Source organism: Nicotiana tabacum, chromosome 10 (genome assembly GCF_000715075.1).
Source record: "Nicotiana tabacum cultivar K326 chromosome 10, ASM71507v2, whole genome shotgun sequence".
NCBI lineage: Eukaryota > Viridiplantae > Streptophyta > Magnoliopsida > Solanales > Solanaceae > Nicotiana > Nicotiana tabacum.
Window position 1 is genome coordinate 101,812,903 of NC_134089.1, and position 18,055 is coordinate 101,830,957.

General features: G+C 36.1%; 1 protein-coding gene across 5 annotated transcripts; it reads left to right on the plus strand.

Annotated features, from left to right (window-relative positions):
* The first annotated feature begins 1,782 nt into the window (after positions 1 to 1,782).
* On the plus strand, positions 1,783 to 14,562 carry LOC142164719 (pentatricopeptide repeat-containing protein At2g21090-like). Of its 5 annotated transcripts, XM_075223157.1 has the most exons (6): positions 1,783 to 1,977; positions 4,085 to 4,281; positions 9,789 to 10,695; positions 10,762 to 11,832; positions 12,152 to 12,306; positions 14,090 to 14,562. In XM_075223157.1, exons 3-4 carry the CDS (start codon positions 9,804 to 9,806, stop codon positions 11,544 to 11,546), a joined length of 1,677 nt encoding a protein of 558 aa, XP_075079258.1. In that variant the 5' UTR covers positions 1,783 to 1,977; positions 4,085 to 4,281; positions 9,789 to 9,803; the 3' UTR covers positions 11,547 to 11,832; positions 12,152 to 12,306; positions 14,090 to 14,562. The 5 variants fall into 5 exon arrangements, 3 of the variants coding, with proteins under 3 accessions (XP_075079258.1, XP_075079256.1, XP_075079257.1); XM_075223155.1 differs by having other exon boundaries at positions 9,789 to 11,832; XM_075223156.1 differs by having other exon boundaries at positions 9,789 to 11,832; positions 12,152 to 12,277.
* Positions 14,563 to 18,055: the final 3,493 nt, after the last annotated feature.

An 18,055-nucleotide genomic window follows, 5' to 3' on the forward strand; every position in this document is an offset into this window, starting at 1 on the left:
AGGTAGCTTGGTATTTAGCCTAATTTTATTTCTATAGTCACGCTAGGCTTTTCAGATGTTTTCAGTAATTTTGTTCTTAAAAACGCATTTTGTTTCAAAATAATTGCTTGATTCATCGAGCCGTACTTGTTTTGGATACTTTCAAAAATTTAATCAAAATGCATTTCTATTTATTATTCATTGTTATCTTTCACACTTTTTTTTCTGCAGCATTATTATTACTTTTCCTGATGAACCGATGGATGTGGCATATAATGAGACAACGCAACATAAGGAGAGTAACTCGGAGGAAGAAGATGAAATACCTGAGGAAATTGTCCGAGAGGTCGAGAACTTTGAGAATAAGTCTAAGTCCAACTTGGACGAAACCGAAGCATTAAATTTGGGAGACACCGAGACCATCAAGGAAACTCGCGTAAGCATTCACTAATCACCGCCAGGGAAGGAGGAGTACATTCATTTATTGAGGGAATACGAGGATGTCTTTGCATGGTCATATGATGACATGACTGGTCTAAGCACATCCATAGTGGCTCACAAGTTGCCTACCAATCCAATGTGTCCGCCAGTGAAGCAGAAACTCAGAAAATTCAAACCAAACATGAGCATGAAAATCAATGAGGAGGTCACTAAGAAAATAAAGGCCAAAGTTCTCAGGTAGTTGAGTACCCAACCTGGTTAGCCAACATTGTACCAGTTCCGAAGAAAGATGGGAAAGTCAGAGTATGTGTTGACTATCGAGATTTAAACAGAGCAAGTCCCAAGGATGACTTTCCACTGCCAAACATACATATCTTGATCGACAATTGCACCAAGCATGAGCTCCAATCCTTTGTAGATTGCTTCTTGGGTTATTACCACATCTGGATGGATAAAGAAGATGCACAGAAAATAGCTTTCATTACACCGTAGGGGGTGTACAGCTATAAGGTGATGCCATTTGGTCTAAAGAATGCCGGGGCTACTTACATGAGAGCCATGATAACCATCTTCCATGATATGATACACAAGGAAATAGAGGTGTATGTTGACTATGTCATTATCAAATCCAATAGGGTCGTAGATCACATAGCGGATTTGAAAAAGTTCTTTGACAGGCTAAGGAGGTACAACATCAAATTGAACCCCGCAAAATATGCATTCGGGGGTTCCTGCAGGAAAACTTTTGGGATTCATTATCAGGCGTCGAGGGATCGAGTTGGACCCGTCCAAAGTTAAGGCTATTCAAGAGTTACCGCCACCAAAGAGCAAGAAGGACGTAATGAGCTTCCTGGGACATCTCAACTATATCAGTCTCTTCATAGCACAACCCATATTTATATGAGAACCCATCTTCAAGATGTTGAGGAAAGATGCCGAAACGAGTTGGATCAAAGAGGCTTTTGACTCATTTTAAGAGGAGTGAAATCAATAAGTCCATAAACAGGCCTCTCAGGCAAAACACCCACTACTAGAAAATGACTTTATTGGAACAGTTATTGTGCAACGGTTTTGTAACTGTTACAATAGATCATATATTATAACGGTTAGACCGTCCTAATAGAGTCAAAAGGTTTTTGGAACACTTCTGAAGAACAAACGTTCCAATAATATAATAACCGTTATTATAAGTGAATATATGGAGACGGTTTGTAAAAGCGATACCATAGAGTTACCTGTGGGAACGGTTTTATAAAATAAAAGTATATTGGGACAGTTTACTTTTCCATCCTTATTTTCCCTCCTATATTTTTATTTTTATTAAAAACATTGACCCCACTAATATTTTAATAACTCTTTAATATTTGACATAGAAGGTTCTGTCACTCTCTCTAAACTCTCAGTCTCAAAATTAAACCTTGAACACCGTCTCTCTCAACCTCAACCTAGAATACATCGACCTCACCATCAATGGACTCTGTCGGCCAGCTCCGGTGACGGACGGCAACTGCCGGTGATTGACGACCAGTTTCGGCTAACATACGAGCAATCTCCGAGGTAGGCTATCGATTTTCCCCTGTTTGATGTTTGTATAACTATTCAATTTTCTCTTTCTTTTTTCCCTTATGTTTTCTTTAATTTAGCGTTTGGATTTCTTCTCCTTAAGAATAGGAGCGCTTTTGGCCTCAGTTGCATCGTCGTTTTCGACTCCAATGGCGTTGTTGTTATTGTTGTTGTTTGAAGGTCTTTGCTTCTGCTTTGTTTGTATTACATGATACATTTGTGATTCTAGTTTGCAAAATTGGGGGATTCATTTGTTAGGTTTTGATTTTCTGTTTGAAACCATGAGATTTTCTTTATTCGATGTTTGCTATCGATGTTTGCTTTCTTGGTTATTCAATAACATTGTTTCGCTGCTCTTTTTTTGCTTTCTCTGGTAATATTTTGGGGCTTTTTTCTTTCTCGAGTAATTTTTTCTTTCGATGCTCCTATTTTTGCTGCTCCTTTTTCTTTCTCCAGTAATATTCAGAAAAATCATTTTGCTGCCCCAATTTCTTTATTCGATGTTTGCTATCGATGTTCGATCTTTGCTGTGATTTCTAGTTTGTAAAATTGGGGGATATATTTGTTAGGTTTTGATATTCTGTTTGAAACCATGAGATTTTTGTTCGATGTTTGCTATCGATGTTCGACCTTCCCTGTTCGCTTTCTTGGTTATTCAGAAAAATCTTTTCGCTGCCCCTTTTTTCTTTCTCTGGTAATATTTTTGATAAACATATTCTTTTACTTCTGTTCAATTATGCTTGTGTTGCTTTCACTTAAAATTGTGAGATTCGTTCATGTCTGTGCATTAGTCTAATGGGTAAGTGTTTGCCTTCACGTCTATTAGACATTGGGGTTATTCTTCTCAGACAAATTGCTTGCCTTTCTGAATATACAGATTCAAGAAAAATTGATACAGATTGAAGAAAAATTGCTATTTGAATGATGATACAATTTTTATTTGTAAAAAGAAAAGGAATTATATATTGATGTCCTTTCGTCATTTCAAGAGTGTTTCTACCTTTTCTGGTTCTTTAATTTATGAACCTTATTTCCAAAATCACTTAGTCAAAGCTTCACTTAAATAGTATCGAAAACTTTTACAAAATTATTTTACTACATACCTTATGATACACGTGCAACGCACGTGTCGAGAGACTAGTCATACTATTCTAAAAGTGGGAAGGTCCTAAAGTCAAAGTTGAATTATCAAAATATCCATCAAAAACTAAATGGCTATTTTACCCTTCTCTTAATTTTATCCAACAAATTATTAATAAGGCTGTTATTAGCCAAATAGTCTGAATGAGGGTACTAAAGAGTTGTAAAAGATAAGGGTAACGAAGAGTTGCATCATAGCTAAGAATCCAATAATTGTCCCCTTGTTCACTTCTGTACATCGAGTCTCTGATTTCTTTCACCAGAATTCTGTCTTTCTAGCTTATTTTGCTTGCTAAGTTTCACCTGTTGCTTTCTTAATTTGTCTCATCTTCATTGCATATTCTTTCTTATTCAGTGAAGAATTGATAAAATCATAATTGCTCAATAGCTTGCATGACTGCATAACCAACAGAAGCATGGAAAGCATATAAATTTTCATGCATTTTCCCTTGATGACATTGCCTCTAAGGAATAATAAACTTACTGGAGTATCTCCAACGACAACAATATTCACTCTTTGACCAGTGACCTCACAAAGTGATTATGTTCTCTTCTTTTTTTATCCTTAATGTCTATATCAATTGAATCATTTGGTTCAAGATTCTCATGAGTTCCTTTATATGATCTCTGCAGTTTTAATTAATTTAAATTGTTAATATAATGGGGCATGATCTTACAATTATTTGTCTTAAAATAGAAATAGTAAGGTTTGAATATTGTAGAAAAGAGTAATCAACCTTAAGAAGACAATTATACCAAGCTAACTGATATCAGAATGTATAAAGGATATGGAAAGATCACAAATAGCTAGAAGAACAGACATAGAGTTGGTCGAAAAATCTATTTTTTTTATTTTATTCAGAAAATATCTGAAGATTACACGAGAATACTAGCTTTTGGTACATTTATGTCTTTCCTCTCTTGGACATCATCAAACCTTTGCCTTCTTATTTTTTCTCAGGGTGCTGCTCGCAAATTAGCTACACAGAGAAAGAATATAGAGGTCATTGAATCTGTTGGTGTAGCAGCGAAGCGAGTGAAGCTGCCAGCCTATTTAATTAAAAAAGAAGGGATCATTGCACTTTTATTAAAACACGACCAACAGCAACAGCGACTAGCGTTCCCTTTTCAACTTCAACAGAGATTCAGTGGCAACAGGTATGTGATGATTTCTTCCTCCTCTCCTTCTCCTCCTCCTTCTTCTTCTTCTTATTCTTCTTCAGCGTCCAAATAGCAGTGAAATACTGGCGAATTTTTTTTACCTTCGATTCTTCTTTCTAAGTCTTCTCCTCTTCGCTAAAATGCTGCCTAGTTCTTCTTTCATTGTTTTTATGCCGCCCAGTTTTAACAGAATGGTATATTGCCCTTCCTCTGAATATCCTAAGGAGGTTCAACTTCGGAATACATGTTAGGAGGTTCAACTTCGGAATTCATGGTTAGGAGCAGTTTTCTAAGTATTTCCCACTGATGATATGTATCTATTAAGTTATTATTTTCTGGGGGTGAACTGGGGTGCAAAAGACACTATTCATTACTAACTAGTAAAGGGCTGCAAGATGAACTAGGGTGCAAAAGGCACAATTTCTCAGTTGAAAAAGCTACCTAAATGCACAACCACAGGGCCTTGAGCTTACTAATCCCAAAAGCTGGTGTACATATCAGAAAGGTGAAAAAGCTACAAGTATGCTTAAAAAAAGTGGCTTTTAAGTATAAGGGCTTAAAAGCACTTTTTAAGTGCTGGAGCTTGTTTTATAAATAAACAGTTAAATGTTTGGATAAAAGTGCTGATACTTAAAAAAAGTTATTGAAGTGTTTGGTAAATAAGTGCTGGTAAGCACTTGTTTCTGTAAAATGACTGAAATATCCTTAAAGCTGTTAACACTATAAAGAAAATGATTATGATAATATTTTATTCTAAATTAATACATATACAAAAAAATTATAATTTAGTTCATTTTCAATTTAAACTGATTGCCTAAATATAAATTATTTATTTAAATAACATGTAATAATCTATTATTTCACCAAAATATATTTTTTCGTCTCATAGCTTCAAATTCTTTGTTAACATGTAGACTCATTGAAAATTTTGATTTAGAATATAGTTTCACCAATTTAAAAAAATGAGGGATTCAACAGCAATCTTTTAAAAAAAATGTTATGGAACCAAAAAAGAAACTAAAACAAAACAAATAGTTCGGCGGTGATGGAATTTGGAAGGCACAAATTGGAAATGGCAAAGGAAAGGAGAAAAAGAAAAGATTATGGAATTTGGAAGGCAGGGATTGAAAATGGCGGAGGAAAGGAGAAAAAGAAATGATTGGGTATTTTGGAAATTATACATAAGTATCAGGGATAGTAGTGTAAAATACTTGGTTAAAGAGGGGTGACTTTTAAGCTAGAAAAAAAAAAGTTGGGATTACCCAACTCTATCACTTTTGGCTTAATTTGGACCTTTTGACTTAAAAGCATTTGACCTTTAAGATGATTTTAAGTTTGCCAAACACCTCAACCAACTTTTAAGCCCATCCAAACAGGCTCTATATTTGGGTAAATTTCGACCCATTTAACCGATCCGACCCTCTTTTTTATGTGGGTCAACTCTCAGTACAGTGCGACTGCCGTGAACAGTAACGCAGTCGTGCTTTAATGCACACTGCTCCGCCGTCCGTCGGTGAAAAGCCACCGGACCACCACCAAAAGTTGCACCTTAGAAATGCGCACTATCCTCAGCAAACCATTTCCCCAAAAAATTCCCCAGCTGCTACAGATTTGCAAAATGGTGTTGGGATTACTGTAGCACAAAATCGCCTGGTCACTCGTTTCTGGGTCAAATTGAGCCATTCCAAGCACTGGGGATTCTTCTCCAGGTCCATGAGCCCGTTTGGATTGGCTTAAAAAAATGGCTTTAAGGGCTTAAGAGTACTTTTTAAGTGCTGAAGCTTGTTTTATAAATAAGCAGTTAAATGTTTGGATAAAAATGCTGAAACTTAAAAAAAGTTATTGAAGTGTTTGGTAAATAAGTGCTGGTAAGCACTTATTTCTATAAAATGACTGAAATATCCTTAAAGCTGTTAACACTATAAAGAAAATGATTAATATTTTATTCTAAATTAATACATATACAAAAAAATTATAATTTAGTTCATTTTCAATTTAAACTGATTGCCTAAATATAAATTATTTATTTAAATAACATGCAATAATCTATTATTTCACCAAAATATATTTTTTCGTCTCATAGCTTCAAATTCTTTGTTAACATGTAGACTCATTGAAAATTTTGATTTAGAATATAGTTTCACCAATTTAAAAAAATGAGGGATTCAACAACAATCTTTTAAAAAAAATGTTATGGAACCAAAAAAAAAAAAAACTAAAACAAAACAAATAGTTCGGCGGTGATGGAATTTGGAAGGCACAAATTGGAAATGGCAAAGGAAAGGAGAAAAAGAAAAGATTATGGAATTTGGAAGGCAGGGATTGAAAATGGCGGAGGAAAGGAGAAAAAGAAATGATTGGGTATTTTGGAAATTATACATAAGTATCAGGGATAGTAGTGTAAAATACTTGGTTAAAGAGGGGTGACTTTTAAGCTAGAAAAAAAAAGTTGGGATTACCCAACTTATCACTTTTGGCTTAATTTGGACCTTTTGACTTAAAAGCATTTGACCTTTAAGCTGATTTTAAGTTTGCCAAACACCTCAATAAGCTAAAAAATGACTTAAAAACTGGTTTGACCAGTTTTTAAGCCCATCCAAACAGGCTCTATATTTGGGTAAATTTCGACCCATTTAACCGATCCGACCCTCTTTTTTATGTGGGTCAACTCTCCGTACAGTTCGACTGCCGTGAACAGTAACACAGTCGTGCTTTAATGCACACTGCTCCGCCGTTCGTCGGTGAAATGCCACCGGACCACCACCAAAAGATGCGCCCTCTCAGTAAACCATTACCCAAAAAAATTCCCCAGCTGCTACAGATTTGCAAAATGGTGTTGGGATTTCTGTAGCACAAAATCGCCTGGTCACTCGTTTCTGGGTCAAATTGAGCCATTCCAAGCACTGGGGATTCTTCTCCAGGTCCATGAGCCCGTTTGGATTGGCTTAAAAAAGTGGATTTTAAGTATAGGGGCTTAAAAACACTTTTTCAGTGCTGGAGCTTGTTTTATAAATAAGCAATTAAATGTTTGGATAAAAATGTTGAAACTTAAAAAAAGTTATTGAAGTGTTTGGTAAATAAGTGCTGGTAAGCACTTATTTCTACAAAATGACTGAAATATCCTTAAAGTTGTTAACACTATAAAGAAAATGATTAATATTTTATTCTAAATTAATACATATACAAAAAAATTATAATTTAGTTCATTTTCAATTTAAACTGATTGCCTAAATATAAATTATTTATTTAAATAACATGCAATAATCTATTATTTCACCAAAATATATTTTTTCGTCTCATAGCTTCAAATTCTTTGTTAACATGTAGACTCATTGAAAATTTTGATTTAGAATATAGTTTCACCAATTTAAAAAAATGAGGGATTCAACAACAATCTTTTAAAAAAAATGTTATGGAACCAAAAAAGAAACTAAAACAAAAAAAATAGTTCGGCGGTGATGGAATTTGGAAGGCACAAATTTGAAATGGCAAAGGAAAGGAGAAAAATAAAAGATTATTGAATTTGGAAGGCAAGGATTGAAAATGGCGGAGGAAAGGAGAAAAAGAAATGATTGGGTATTTTGGAAATTATACATAAGTATCAGGGATAGTAGTGTAAATTACTTGGTCAAAGAGGGGTGACTTTTAAGCTAGAAAAAAAAGAAGTTGGAATTACCCAACTTATCACTTTTGGCTTAATTTGGACCTTTTGACTTAAAAGCATTTGACCTTTAAGCTGATTTTAAGTTTGCCAAACACCTCAATAAGCTAAAAAATGACTTAAAAACTGGTTTGACCAGTTTTTAAGCCCATCCAAACAGGCTCTATATTTGGGTAAATTTCGACCCATTTAACCGATCCGACCCTCTTTTTTATGTGGGTCAACTCTCCGTACAGTTCGACTGCCGTGAACAGTAACACAGTCGTGCTTTAATGCACACTGCTCCGCCGTTCGTCGGTGAAATGCCACCGGACCACCACCAAAAGATGCGCCCTCTCAGTAAACCATTACCCAAAAAAATTCCCCAGCTGCTACAGATTTGCAAAATGGTGTTGGGATTTCTGTAGCACAAAATCGCCTGGTCACTCGTTTCTGGGTCAAATTGAGCCATTCCAAGCACTGGGGATTCTTCTCCAGGTCCATGAGCCCGTTTGGATTGGCTTAAAAAAGTGGATTTTAAGTATAGGGGCTTAAAAACACTTTTTCAGTGCTGGAGCTTGTTTTATAAATAAGCAATTAAATGTTTGGATAAAAATGTTGAAACTTAAAAAAAGTTATTGAAGTGTTTGGTAAATAAGTGCTGGTAAGCACTTATTTCTACAAAATGACTGAAATATCCTTAAAGTTGTTAACACTATAAAGAAAATGATTAATATTTTATTCTAAATTAATACATATACAAAAAAATTATAATTTAGTTCATTTTCAATTTAAACTGATTGCCTAAATATAAATTATTTATTTAAATAACATGCAATAATCTATTATTTCACCAAAATATATTTTTTCGTCTCATAGCTTCAAATTCTTTGTTAACATGTAGACTCATTGAAAATTTTGATTTAGAATATAGTTTCACCAATTTAAAAAAATAAGGGATTCAACAGCAATCTTTTAAAAAAAATATATTATGGAACCAAAAAAGAAACTAAAACAAAAAAAATAGTTCGGCGGTGATGGAATTTGGAAGGCACAAATTTGAAATGGCAAAGGAAAGGAGAAAAATAAAAGATTATTGAATTTGGAAGGCAAGGATTGAAAATGGCGGAGGAAAGGAGAAAAAGAAATGATTGGGTATTTTGGAAATTATACATAAGTATCAGGGATAGTAGTGTAAATTACTTGGTCAAAGAGGGGTGACTTTTAAGCTAGAAAAAAAAGAAGTTGGAATTACCCAACTATCACTTTTGGCTTAATTTGGACCTTTTGACTTAAAAGCATTTGACCTTTAAGCTGGTTTTAAGTTTGCCAAACACCTCAACAAGCTAAAAAATGACTTAAAAGCTGGTCAAACCAGCTTTTAAGCCCATCCAAACAGGCTCATAATTTCATCCCCATTGAGCTACGTGGACAAATGAAAGAATGCCACATCATTTAATGAGAGGCCCACATGAAGTGCCATTAGTCGCGGTGTAATTTTGACAATATAATTAACGTCATATATATTTTCAGATGAATAGATGGACGGGATTTTTATAAACCATTTAGCATACGATAGGGGTACTTTAAGCTGTTTTCCAAATAAAGAAATTAGTACTCCCTAATTCTGTTTCAACAAGAATTAAATGTACATGTTTTCTATATTAGCTACAATTCCCTATCGCAATTTTGGAACTATTACTAAATAAATCATGAGAAGTCGACAAAAATATCTGTCACGAAAATTTTAAATTCGCAAATCGCTACCATGTAAAATTCCATAAGATTTCAAATATACGATTATTTCATGCATTCTGCGACATATTCTTCCCTTGCTAATCCTGAATATTTTTGTTAATTATAGAAATAATCTGCTCTCATGCAACCAAGTGAAGCAATATCCGCTGAGCCTGTGCATCACTTCGCGCGCCTCCTTTCAAACTGCATCCGAACTAATGATCTCAAGCTTGGGAGACTCATACACTCTCGTCTGATCAAGACGGCATTAACCTTTAACACATTCCTCGCCAACCATATGATATACATGTACTCTAAATGCTGTTCCATAGAGTATGCGCAACAGGCCTTTAATGAACTGTCAGACAAGAACACCCAATCTTGGAACACAATGCTGTCAGCTTACTCTCAAAAGGGTCTTTTTGAGAAAACCTTCCAGATGCTAGATGTAATGCCTGATCCAAATGTTGTGAGCTATAACTCAATCATTTCAAGCTTAACTCATCACGGGTTCCCTAGAAAAGCTATGGGGTTTTTCAAAAGAATGCAAACTCAGTGTGGGAGTGGGTTTTTGATTGACGAGTTCACGGTTGTTAGCGTGGTAAATACTTGTGCAGGTTTGGGTTCATTGCACTTGTTGCGTGAATTGCATGGGTTAGCAACTGTGATTGGTGTGAGGTTTAATCTTGTGGTTTGCAATGCACTTATTGATGCTTATGGGAAATGTGGCAAACCCGGGTACTCTTATTCTATTTTCTGTCAAATGCGCGAGACTGATGTATTCTCGTGGACTTCGCTGTTGGTTGCTTATATACGTGCGTCTAGAATGCCAGATGCGTGCTCACTTTTTGATCATATGCTGATCAGAAATGTGGTGGCTTGGACTGCTCTGATCACAGGGTTTGCACAAAATGGAGAAGGAGATAAGGCTTTGTGTACTTTCAAGGAAATGCTGGAAGAAGGTATTGTACCGCGTGCATCCACTTACGTTGGTGTCCTAAGTTCTTGTGCAGGCATACCTCTTATTGAAAAAGGTAAGCAAGTTCATGGACACATTTTTAGATGTACATGTTTAATTGATTTGCATAATGTTTTTGTAGTTAATGCTTTGGTTGACATGTATTCTAAATGTGGAGACATGATATCTGCTATGAGATTGTTTGAGAGGTTAGATGGGAAGGATCGAGTTACTTGGAACTCGATAATAAATGGATTTGCTCAAAATGGGAATGGAGTGATGTCTTTGTTCAGGTTTGAGAAAATGATTGAAACAGATACAACACCAAATCATGTAACTTTTCTTGGGGTTTTATCTGCCTGTAGCCACTGTGGTTTATTACCTGAAGGATTTCAATATCTCCATTCAATGGAGAGGAAATACGGTATAGTACCCCAGTTGGATCACTATGCCATCTTGATTGATTTACTTGGACGGAAGAATATGCTTGGAGAAGCTGCGAATTTGATCAAGAGAGCTCCTTGGGGAAGAGACAATATTGGAATGTGGGGCGCACTTTTGGGTTCTTGCAGGGTACATGGGAACTTGAAACTTGCTAGAAGGGTGGCAGAAAATCTATTTGAGCTGGAACCTGATAATGCTGCCAGGTATATTATGTTATCCAACATCTATGCAGCAGCAGGAATGTGGGGTGATGCCCGCACTCTGCGAAGGTACATCTATGACAGAGGATTGGTGAAAGAAACATCTTATAGTTGGATTGAGATAAACAATATCAGACATAAGTTTATCGCTAAAGACAAGTCCCACAGTCAGTTAGAAGAAATAAAAGAGTTGCTGCTTAAACTCGTAGATCCAATGAAGGATGCTGGATACATATTTCAAATTGAATGCTCATACTTTCTTGTAGATGATGCATTTTGTTGACATAATTAAAATAGATAGTAACCATGTATAACAGTTTCTAATTTAACAATTAATATGAGCTCTGGTGGTTGGTTACCTGCTTTGCTGAAAATTTGGGAAAGGAAAAGTGAGGGAGAAATTTTGTTTTTCAAGATATTACTCCATCACTTACACTAAAGATAAGAAACATGATCATAAAATGTGAGGCACTGTAATTCATGCTGCTTGAAGCTTCAGAGATATTAATGTTACGAGCAGCAGATAGATCCATCATTAACGTGCCTGTACTCACCTCTTTGGTGCACAGGTAATGTTTCTGTGCCTTGATTTAATGCTTTTCATTTTGGTAAGAAAAATCTGAATGTTCTTTCACATGGACCTGTTAACTATCACAACCTATCATATTTTATGAACAACTAGCTTTATGTTGTTCATTCGAAGATCCCATTCCCACCATCCAAATGTTTCTTAAGGGAAAAATGGTATCGATGCCATTCCTACACTTCTCCTCAATCATGAGCTATTTAAAATTCTTAATGTTGTTAAGTGCCTCAACATATCTATATTATTAGAAATATATTCTTTTTGACAACTAATTTTCTCTCAGTCATTGCTATTGATGGCAGGTTACTGAATAGGCATTCCTTGAGTTAAGTGCAAAACCAGTCTGCTCAATGTTCACTGCAGCAATATTAAGAAGCTGGGATAGCCTAACAGGGAAAATATAAATCATGGGCTAGAATATTCAGAAGGTACGACATGCCACAGAGACAGCTCTGAGGTATACTACCATCTCTGTTTAAATTTTTACTATGACAGTTTCTGAAGTTCTGGTTGATCCTGATCCATCATGCCTCTAACCTTTGCATTTAACATTGAGAGGGAATATCCACTGTGTGGTTCACAATTTTTATAACGCTTGAAGCTACTTATCTTCCAGACGTGCAGTTAAAAATCTTCAACTATTAAATACTCATTCTTCAAATGCAAAAAATAACGGCTTGTTAGGTTCTCCAAGCGAGGCAAATTTGGTTCTTAGAGAATTGAGATGAGGATTCTGTAGCAAATAAGGGACGATTTGCTGAAGCTTGAGTAATTTAATAGTAGTTTACCTCTATTAACATTACCTTTAAGACTTGCAATTGCAGAAGTTCCATCACTTTTTAATATTCATTCTTCAAATGCATAAAATATTGGCTGCTAGGTTTTCCATAAAGTGAGGAAAAAAGGTTTTTAGGGATTTGATATGAGGATCTTTTAAGGCATAGGACCATTTGCTGAAGGTGAGTAATTTTAATCATGGTTGAAGAAATTGAGGCATCAAAAACTTATGTTATGTTCCCAAAAGTTGCCCTTGCGTTATCCCCAGTCAAGCATCAATTTGAAGGAAAAAAATCTAAATGTTTGCAATTCTTTAATGTTGCTCCTCTCCTCCATTGCTCTTCACCTCCTACAAAATCTACAGCTCCGATCTCTGAGAACTAGCAGTGGTTCATGACATGCTTGTTCCATTTTAATGGTTTTTATCCATATCATCATTTATGATCCGAATGTGAACCATTGGCCATTGACGCCGACCATTTAATCAAATTGTCTAGGAGATTTTGCTCTACCCATATACTTTATTCTTATTATTACTGTAATTCACTGTCATGTCATTTTTTGTTTTCACATCTTTGACACTTCAGATTGATAATGTGTAGCTACAGTATTCATATTAGTGTTATTTTCACAAGACGCTCCAATGGTTTAGGAATTTGGTTTCTTTTGATATATGGTTGTATAAGCCAAAATATGCCCTAAGGAAATTTAGCGTGAAGTGGCATTACGGAAAGGGCCAGTCGAGGTCGACCAGGAAGCAGTGAGATTCGCGGTCGGGCTGTCAACAACGACCGAGGTCGAGCACCAAGAATAGAACAATAACGGCTAGATTTTATAATAGGATGTTAAAGAGAATATTCTATTCTCTGCACTTGTACTATTAGGGTTTGTTAGGGACATGTCTCATATAAAGAGGAAAAGAGACAATGGTGTAAGGCACGTAATATTCACTTGACAAGAACACTTCTTGAAAAGAAGATTCTCTCTCTCCCTAGCAAAGATACTAACTTTACCTTTTCATCAATATTCTCACACACATTATTCAACACTTTTCCATCAGATCCGAGAATAGTTTCGACATTCTAGGATTCGTCTGTCATTTATCATTGTCAGGAAGAATAATCATCTATCTCGTTCATTATTGGCTGAATCATTCTCCTTATTTACATAAATGTCATTTATTGCTATTATTGAAATTTGTATCACTATAATAAATAATGAAACAGTAAACTTTCTGAAACAGAAAACAAAAACAAAAAGTTAGCAGCAACAAAATGTCGAAATAATGTCTGAAAAAATAATTTCGGAATAAATGGAGCCCACTGAATGCACAATGTGTCTGATAATAGGCTAGATTTATGTAATTTGGCGATTGTTTATGCCTCAGCTTGATTATGTTTCATTGTGATAATATAGTTAAATGATGATAAATTGGCTCTAATTGTGAATTTCACACGTTGTAGGAGTGAGTAGCACGTATGAGGCCTTAAAGTTATGATTGGATCTAAATTGAAGCAAGAAAAGCCCCTAGGAGCCGAGTACGTGGGAAGACGAGAAAAAGAAGAGATGAAATGAAGACCTGGACTAGTGCGTCCATTAGCGCGACCGCGCTAGCCCAGTTCCGGAAGAGTAAATTGCAGGGGTAAAATAAGTTCGGGGGCAAATCCACTTAACATATAGAAGGTCTAGCTCGCCCAAGAGAGGATTATCAAGGTTTTCATAGCTTAGTTCAAGGCAAGGAGAGGCAAGAGGCAAGGAGGATAATTCAACATCGAGTTCTTCCTTTCTTCCTTTTGTTTTTACGATTTATGATGAATTTGAATGTTGTTGTGATGAATCCTAGTATGAGTAGCTAAATATTTAGTCTAAGGTTTTGATGGAACCTATTGAAGGATGAACTTCTTGTTATGTTAATATAGTTGCCTGGTTTAATCTCTATTTGTTCAACTACGTTCTTGTTGTAATTAATTGATAGGATCCTCAATTAGCTGTGCCTATTTAGTGTGCATAACTCGGGAGAGTGCATATTTAGGTAATTGTTGAATTGTTGTGAACTATTTGAGATATGTTTGAGATTACGAAGAGGGTAATTCCCTGAATAAAACTTGGTAATTGCAAGTTCTATGATAAATTGTCGATTTGAGCTACGATAGCGCACATTGCACATGCCTACACTTTTAGCATGTAATTATACCAGTCCAGGAGCATGAAATCTGATATTTTATCTATCATATACATGTGTTCTTGTATACTTGCTTCTGTGCAATATGATTTGGACTTTTATACCTGTGACCACGCCGGGCGGATTGATACTATAGCACGTGAGTTGTCCGTGCAGATCCAGATATTGATACTATAGCACGTGAGTTGTCTGTGCAGATCTAGATATTGATAATATAGCACGTGAATTTTCCTTGAGCATGTGAGTTGTCAGTACGGATCTGTATATTGGCACTATATCGCGTGAGTTATCCGTGCAGTTGATATTTATGTGAGCGCTAGTAAAGCTAGTTACATTTCATGATTTCATACTTATTTATATCATTAAATTATTTAATTAAATGGAAGAAAATGAGAAATTTTGTAAAAACCATTCAAAATGTAAAATAAGAATTGAGGAGTGATCCGATGTCGGAAATCTTTCATCTTTGCTTGCTAATCACTTAACTGATTACCCGATTTACTTGTATATCTTCCTTATATGTTGGATTGTTGGCTGAGCAGAACACTCTAAGGCTAAGAATTGTGAGCATAAAAATGGTTTTACCTGATATTGTCCCTGATTTGATCATATACATGTTCTATACTTGTTGAAAATACTGAACTGCATAGGTGTTAGTGAGTATCATCTACAGTTCTTTCTTCTTTTACCTCGCCGAGGCTAGTTAGGATTCTTATTGAGTACATGGGGCCTATTGTACTCATACTACACTTCTGCACCTTGCGTGCAGATATTTGTGTTGATGTTGCTGTGTACGGCGAGGGCTGACATTGAAGATGCACCTGCATTCCACTTATGGCTATCACTTGTTGCATTTGATCCACAGTTCGTTTACATTTCAAATAGACGATGTAATTATTTCAATTTAGTTTTATAAAAATCTAAGTCTTAGTGGCTCATGACTTGTACTACCAGTCCTTGGGAGCTCTTTGTATATAAGTCCATTTTTATTATCATTATTTCTCTCAGTAAATCTCATTTAAATTGGATTATTATTAAATTGGCTTACCTAGCGGGTGAAGTTAGGTGTCATCACGACTAATTAGATTTTGGGTCGCGACAACCGGCGGGTTTAGAGTGTCATAATCATTATTTATTTAGAAGATTAGATAACAAAAGAATACTACTTTTTTTTCCAGAAAATGTTGCTTTTCCCCAAACATATTTTGTGTCTTGCTGTCATGACCCCGGTTCGCCATCCGTGAACCATCGTGACGGCACCTAGTCTCTACGACTAGGTAAGCCTAACAATGCAAAAAAAGTAAACCAATTTGCAGAAGAAACAATTTAAAACCGAAAAATTAAATTAAATTAGTAAATTTAAAGTGCCGCTTGGCATACACAATAATAACTCTCAAAAGCTAAACACATTTTTCCCAAAACCCGGAATCTCATGATAACAAGCCTTTGAAAGTCTACAACGTCTAACTCCAGAATATCTAACAAGGATACAAATATGGAAGGGCTAATACAAAAGGGAGAGTAGAAAAGGGACTCTTCGGTCTGCGGACGCGGCAGATATACCTTTAAGTCTCTACGAACGCCTCGACTCAAGCATGGAAAGTCTGCGTTGAGGTATCTGGATATGCATATGAAAAACATGCATAGAAAGGGCATGAGTACACCACATCGGTACTCAGTAAGTGCCAAGCCTAACCTCGGTCGGGTAGTGACGAGGAAGGTCAGGGCCCTACTGAGATTAAACAATATAAGGGATGACAGAATAAGATAAGCAGTACAGTTGAAAGCTGGCAGTAAGAATTTAATACAGGATAATAAGGAATACAATAACTGGAATATAGATAAAACAATCGCAAGGAAATGCCAGTCTTCATAAGGATAATAACCGAGGATCTCTCAGTATCTCGAGGATCTCTTAGTACCATCAATATGTGCCAGGGATCTCGTGGTATCCAAAGGATCTCTTGGTGTCCTCAATATGTACTAGGGATCTCTTGGTATCCTCAATATACGTGCCAGGGATCTCTTGGTATCCCGCACCTCAGCTCAAATCATAAATGCGTATAGGGGATCTCTCGTGATGCCGTCCCGTAGTCCCAAAGTAAAACACACAATAGCAACACAAAGAATACTCAACTAAGCTCAATTTCGTACCAAGTAAAACAGGTAATTCTTACCTAACATGCTTCACATAATACAATTAAGGCAGTTTAAGCAAGCAAGCAATTAAGTCAATTAAACATGTTTTTTCTAAGTTAACAACGGACTTAAATTTGCAAGTAGTATAAAACAGGAAAAAGGAACACAATTAAAATTACTTAAAGAAAACCGGATTTTCAACAATTAGCTCAAGTACACACTCGTCGCCTCACGTACAAGGCATTTCAATTATAAAATATACCAAATCTTAAGGGGAAGGTCCCTCACACAAGGTTAGGCAAGCCACTTACCTCGAACCAGCTCAAATCAATCTGAAACCACGCTCTTGCCACGAATATTCGACTCCAAATGGCCCAAATCTATTCAATTCAATTTCATAATGTAAATAACACTTCAAGTAACTGATTCTACAAAGAAATTCTAAGCTAAAACGCGAAATTAGGTAAAATAACGAAAATGCCCCTCGAGCCCACATCTCGGAATCCGGAGAAATTCATATTTCCAGAATCCTCACACTCTTACGAGTTCAGTCATACCAAAAGTACAAAAATCGGACCTCAAATGGTCCCTCAAATCATCACTCAAAGGTCTCTAATTAGTTAAGCCCTAACCCCCAAATTACCACTAATTTTCCTTAAATTTTCATGTTTATAATGATAAAAGTCACCTCAATAACGAGTTTGGGACCAAAGACCTTACCCCAATGAATTCCTCCGAAAATCTCTCTTGAAACTGCTCCCCAAGGCTTCTTCCTGTTTGAAAAAAGGTGAAAATAGCTCAAATTCGCGAATGCAAGAATTTATATGTTTCTGCCCAGCTAATCCGCTTCTGCGATGCGGTCCCGCTTCAGCAAGGACATGGTTTCATCTGCGACATTTCACTTAAATCCATTTTTCGCTTCTATGATAGACCTTCCGCACCTGCGGTCTCGCAGGTGCGTTACATTTCTCGCACATGCGGCTCCTGGACCTGGACCAAATTTCCACTTTTGCGGTCCAATAGCCGCTTCTACGGCGCCACATTTGCGGTCCCACACACGCAGGTGCGGTTATGACAGGTTCAGCAATGCAAAAATCTCCCTAAGTCC

What these genes read in the sequence shown, in the direction of transcription:
- LOC142164719 (XM_075223155.1), top strand. Translation starts at nt 9,804, where the DNA reads ATGCAACCAAGTGAAGCAATATCCGCTGAGCCTGTGCATCACTTCGCG.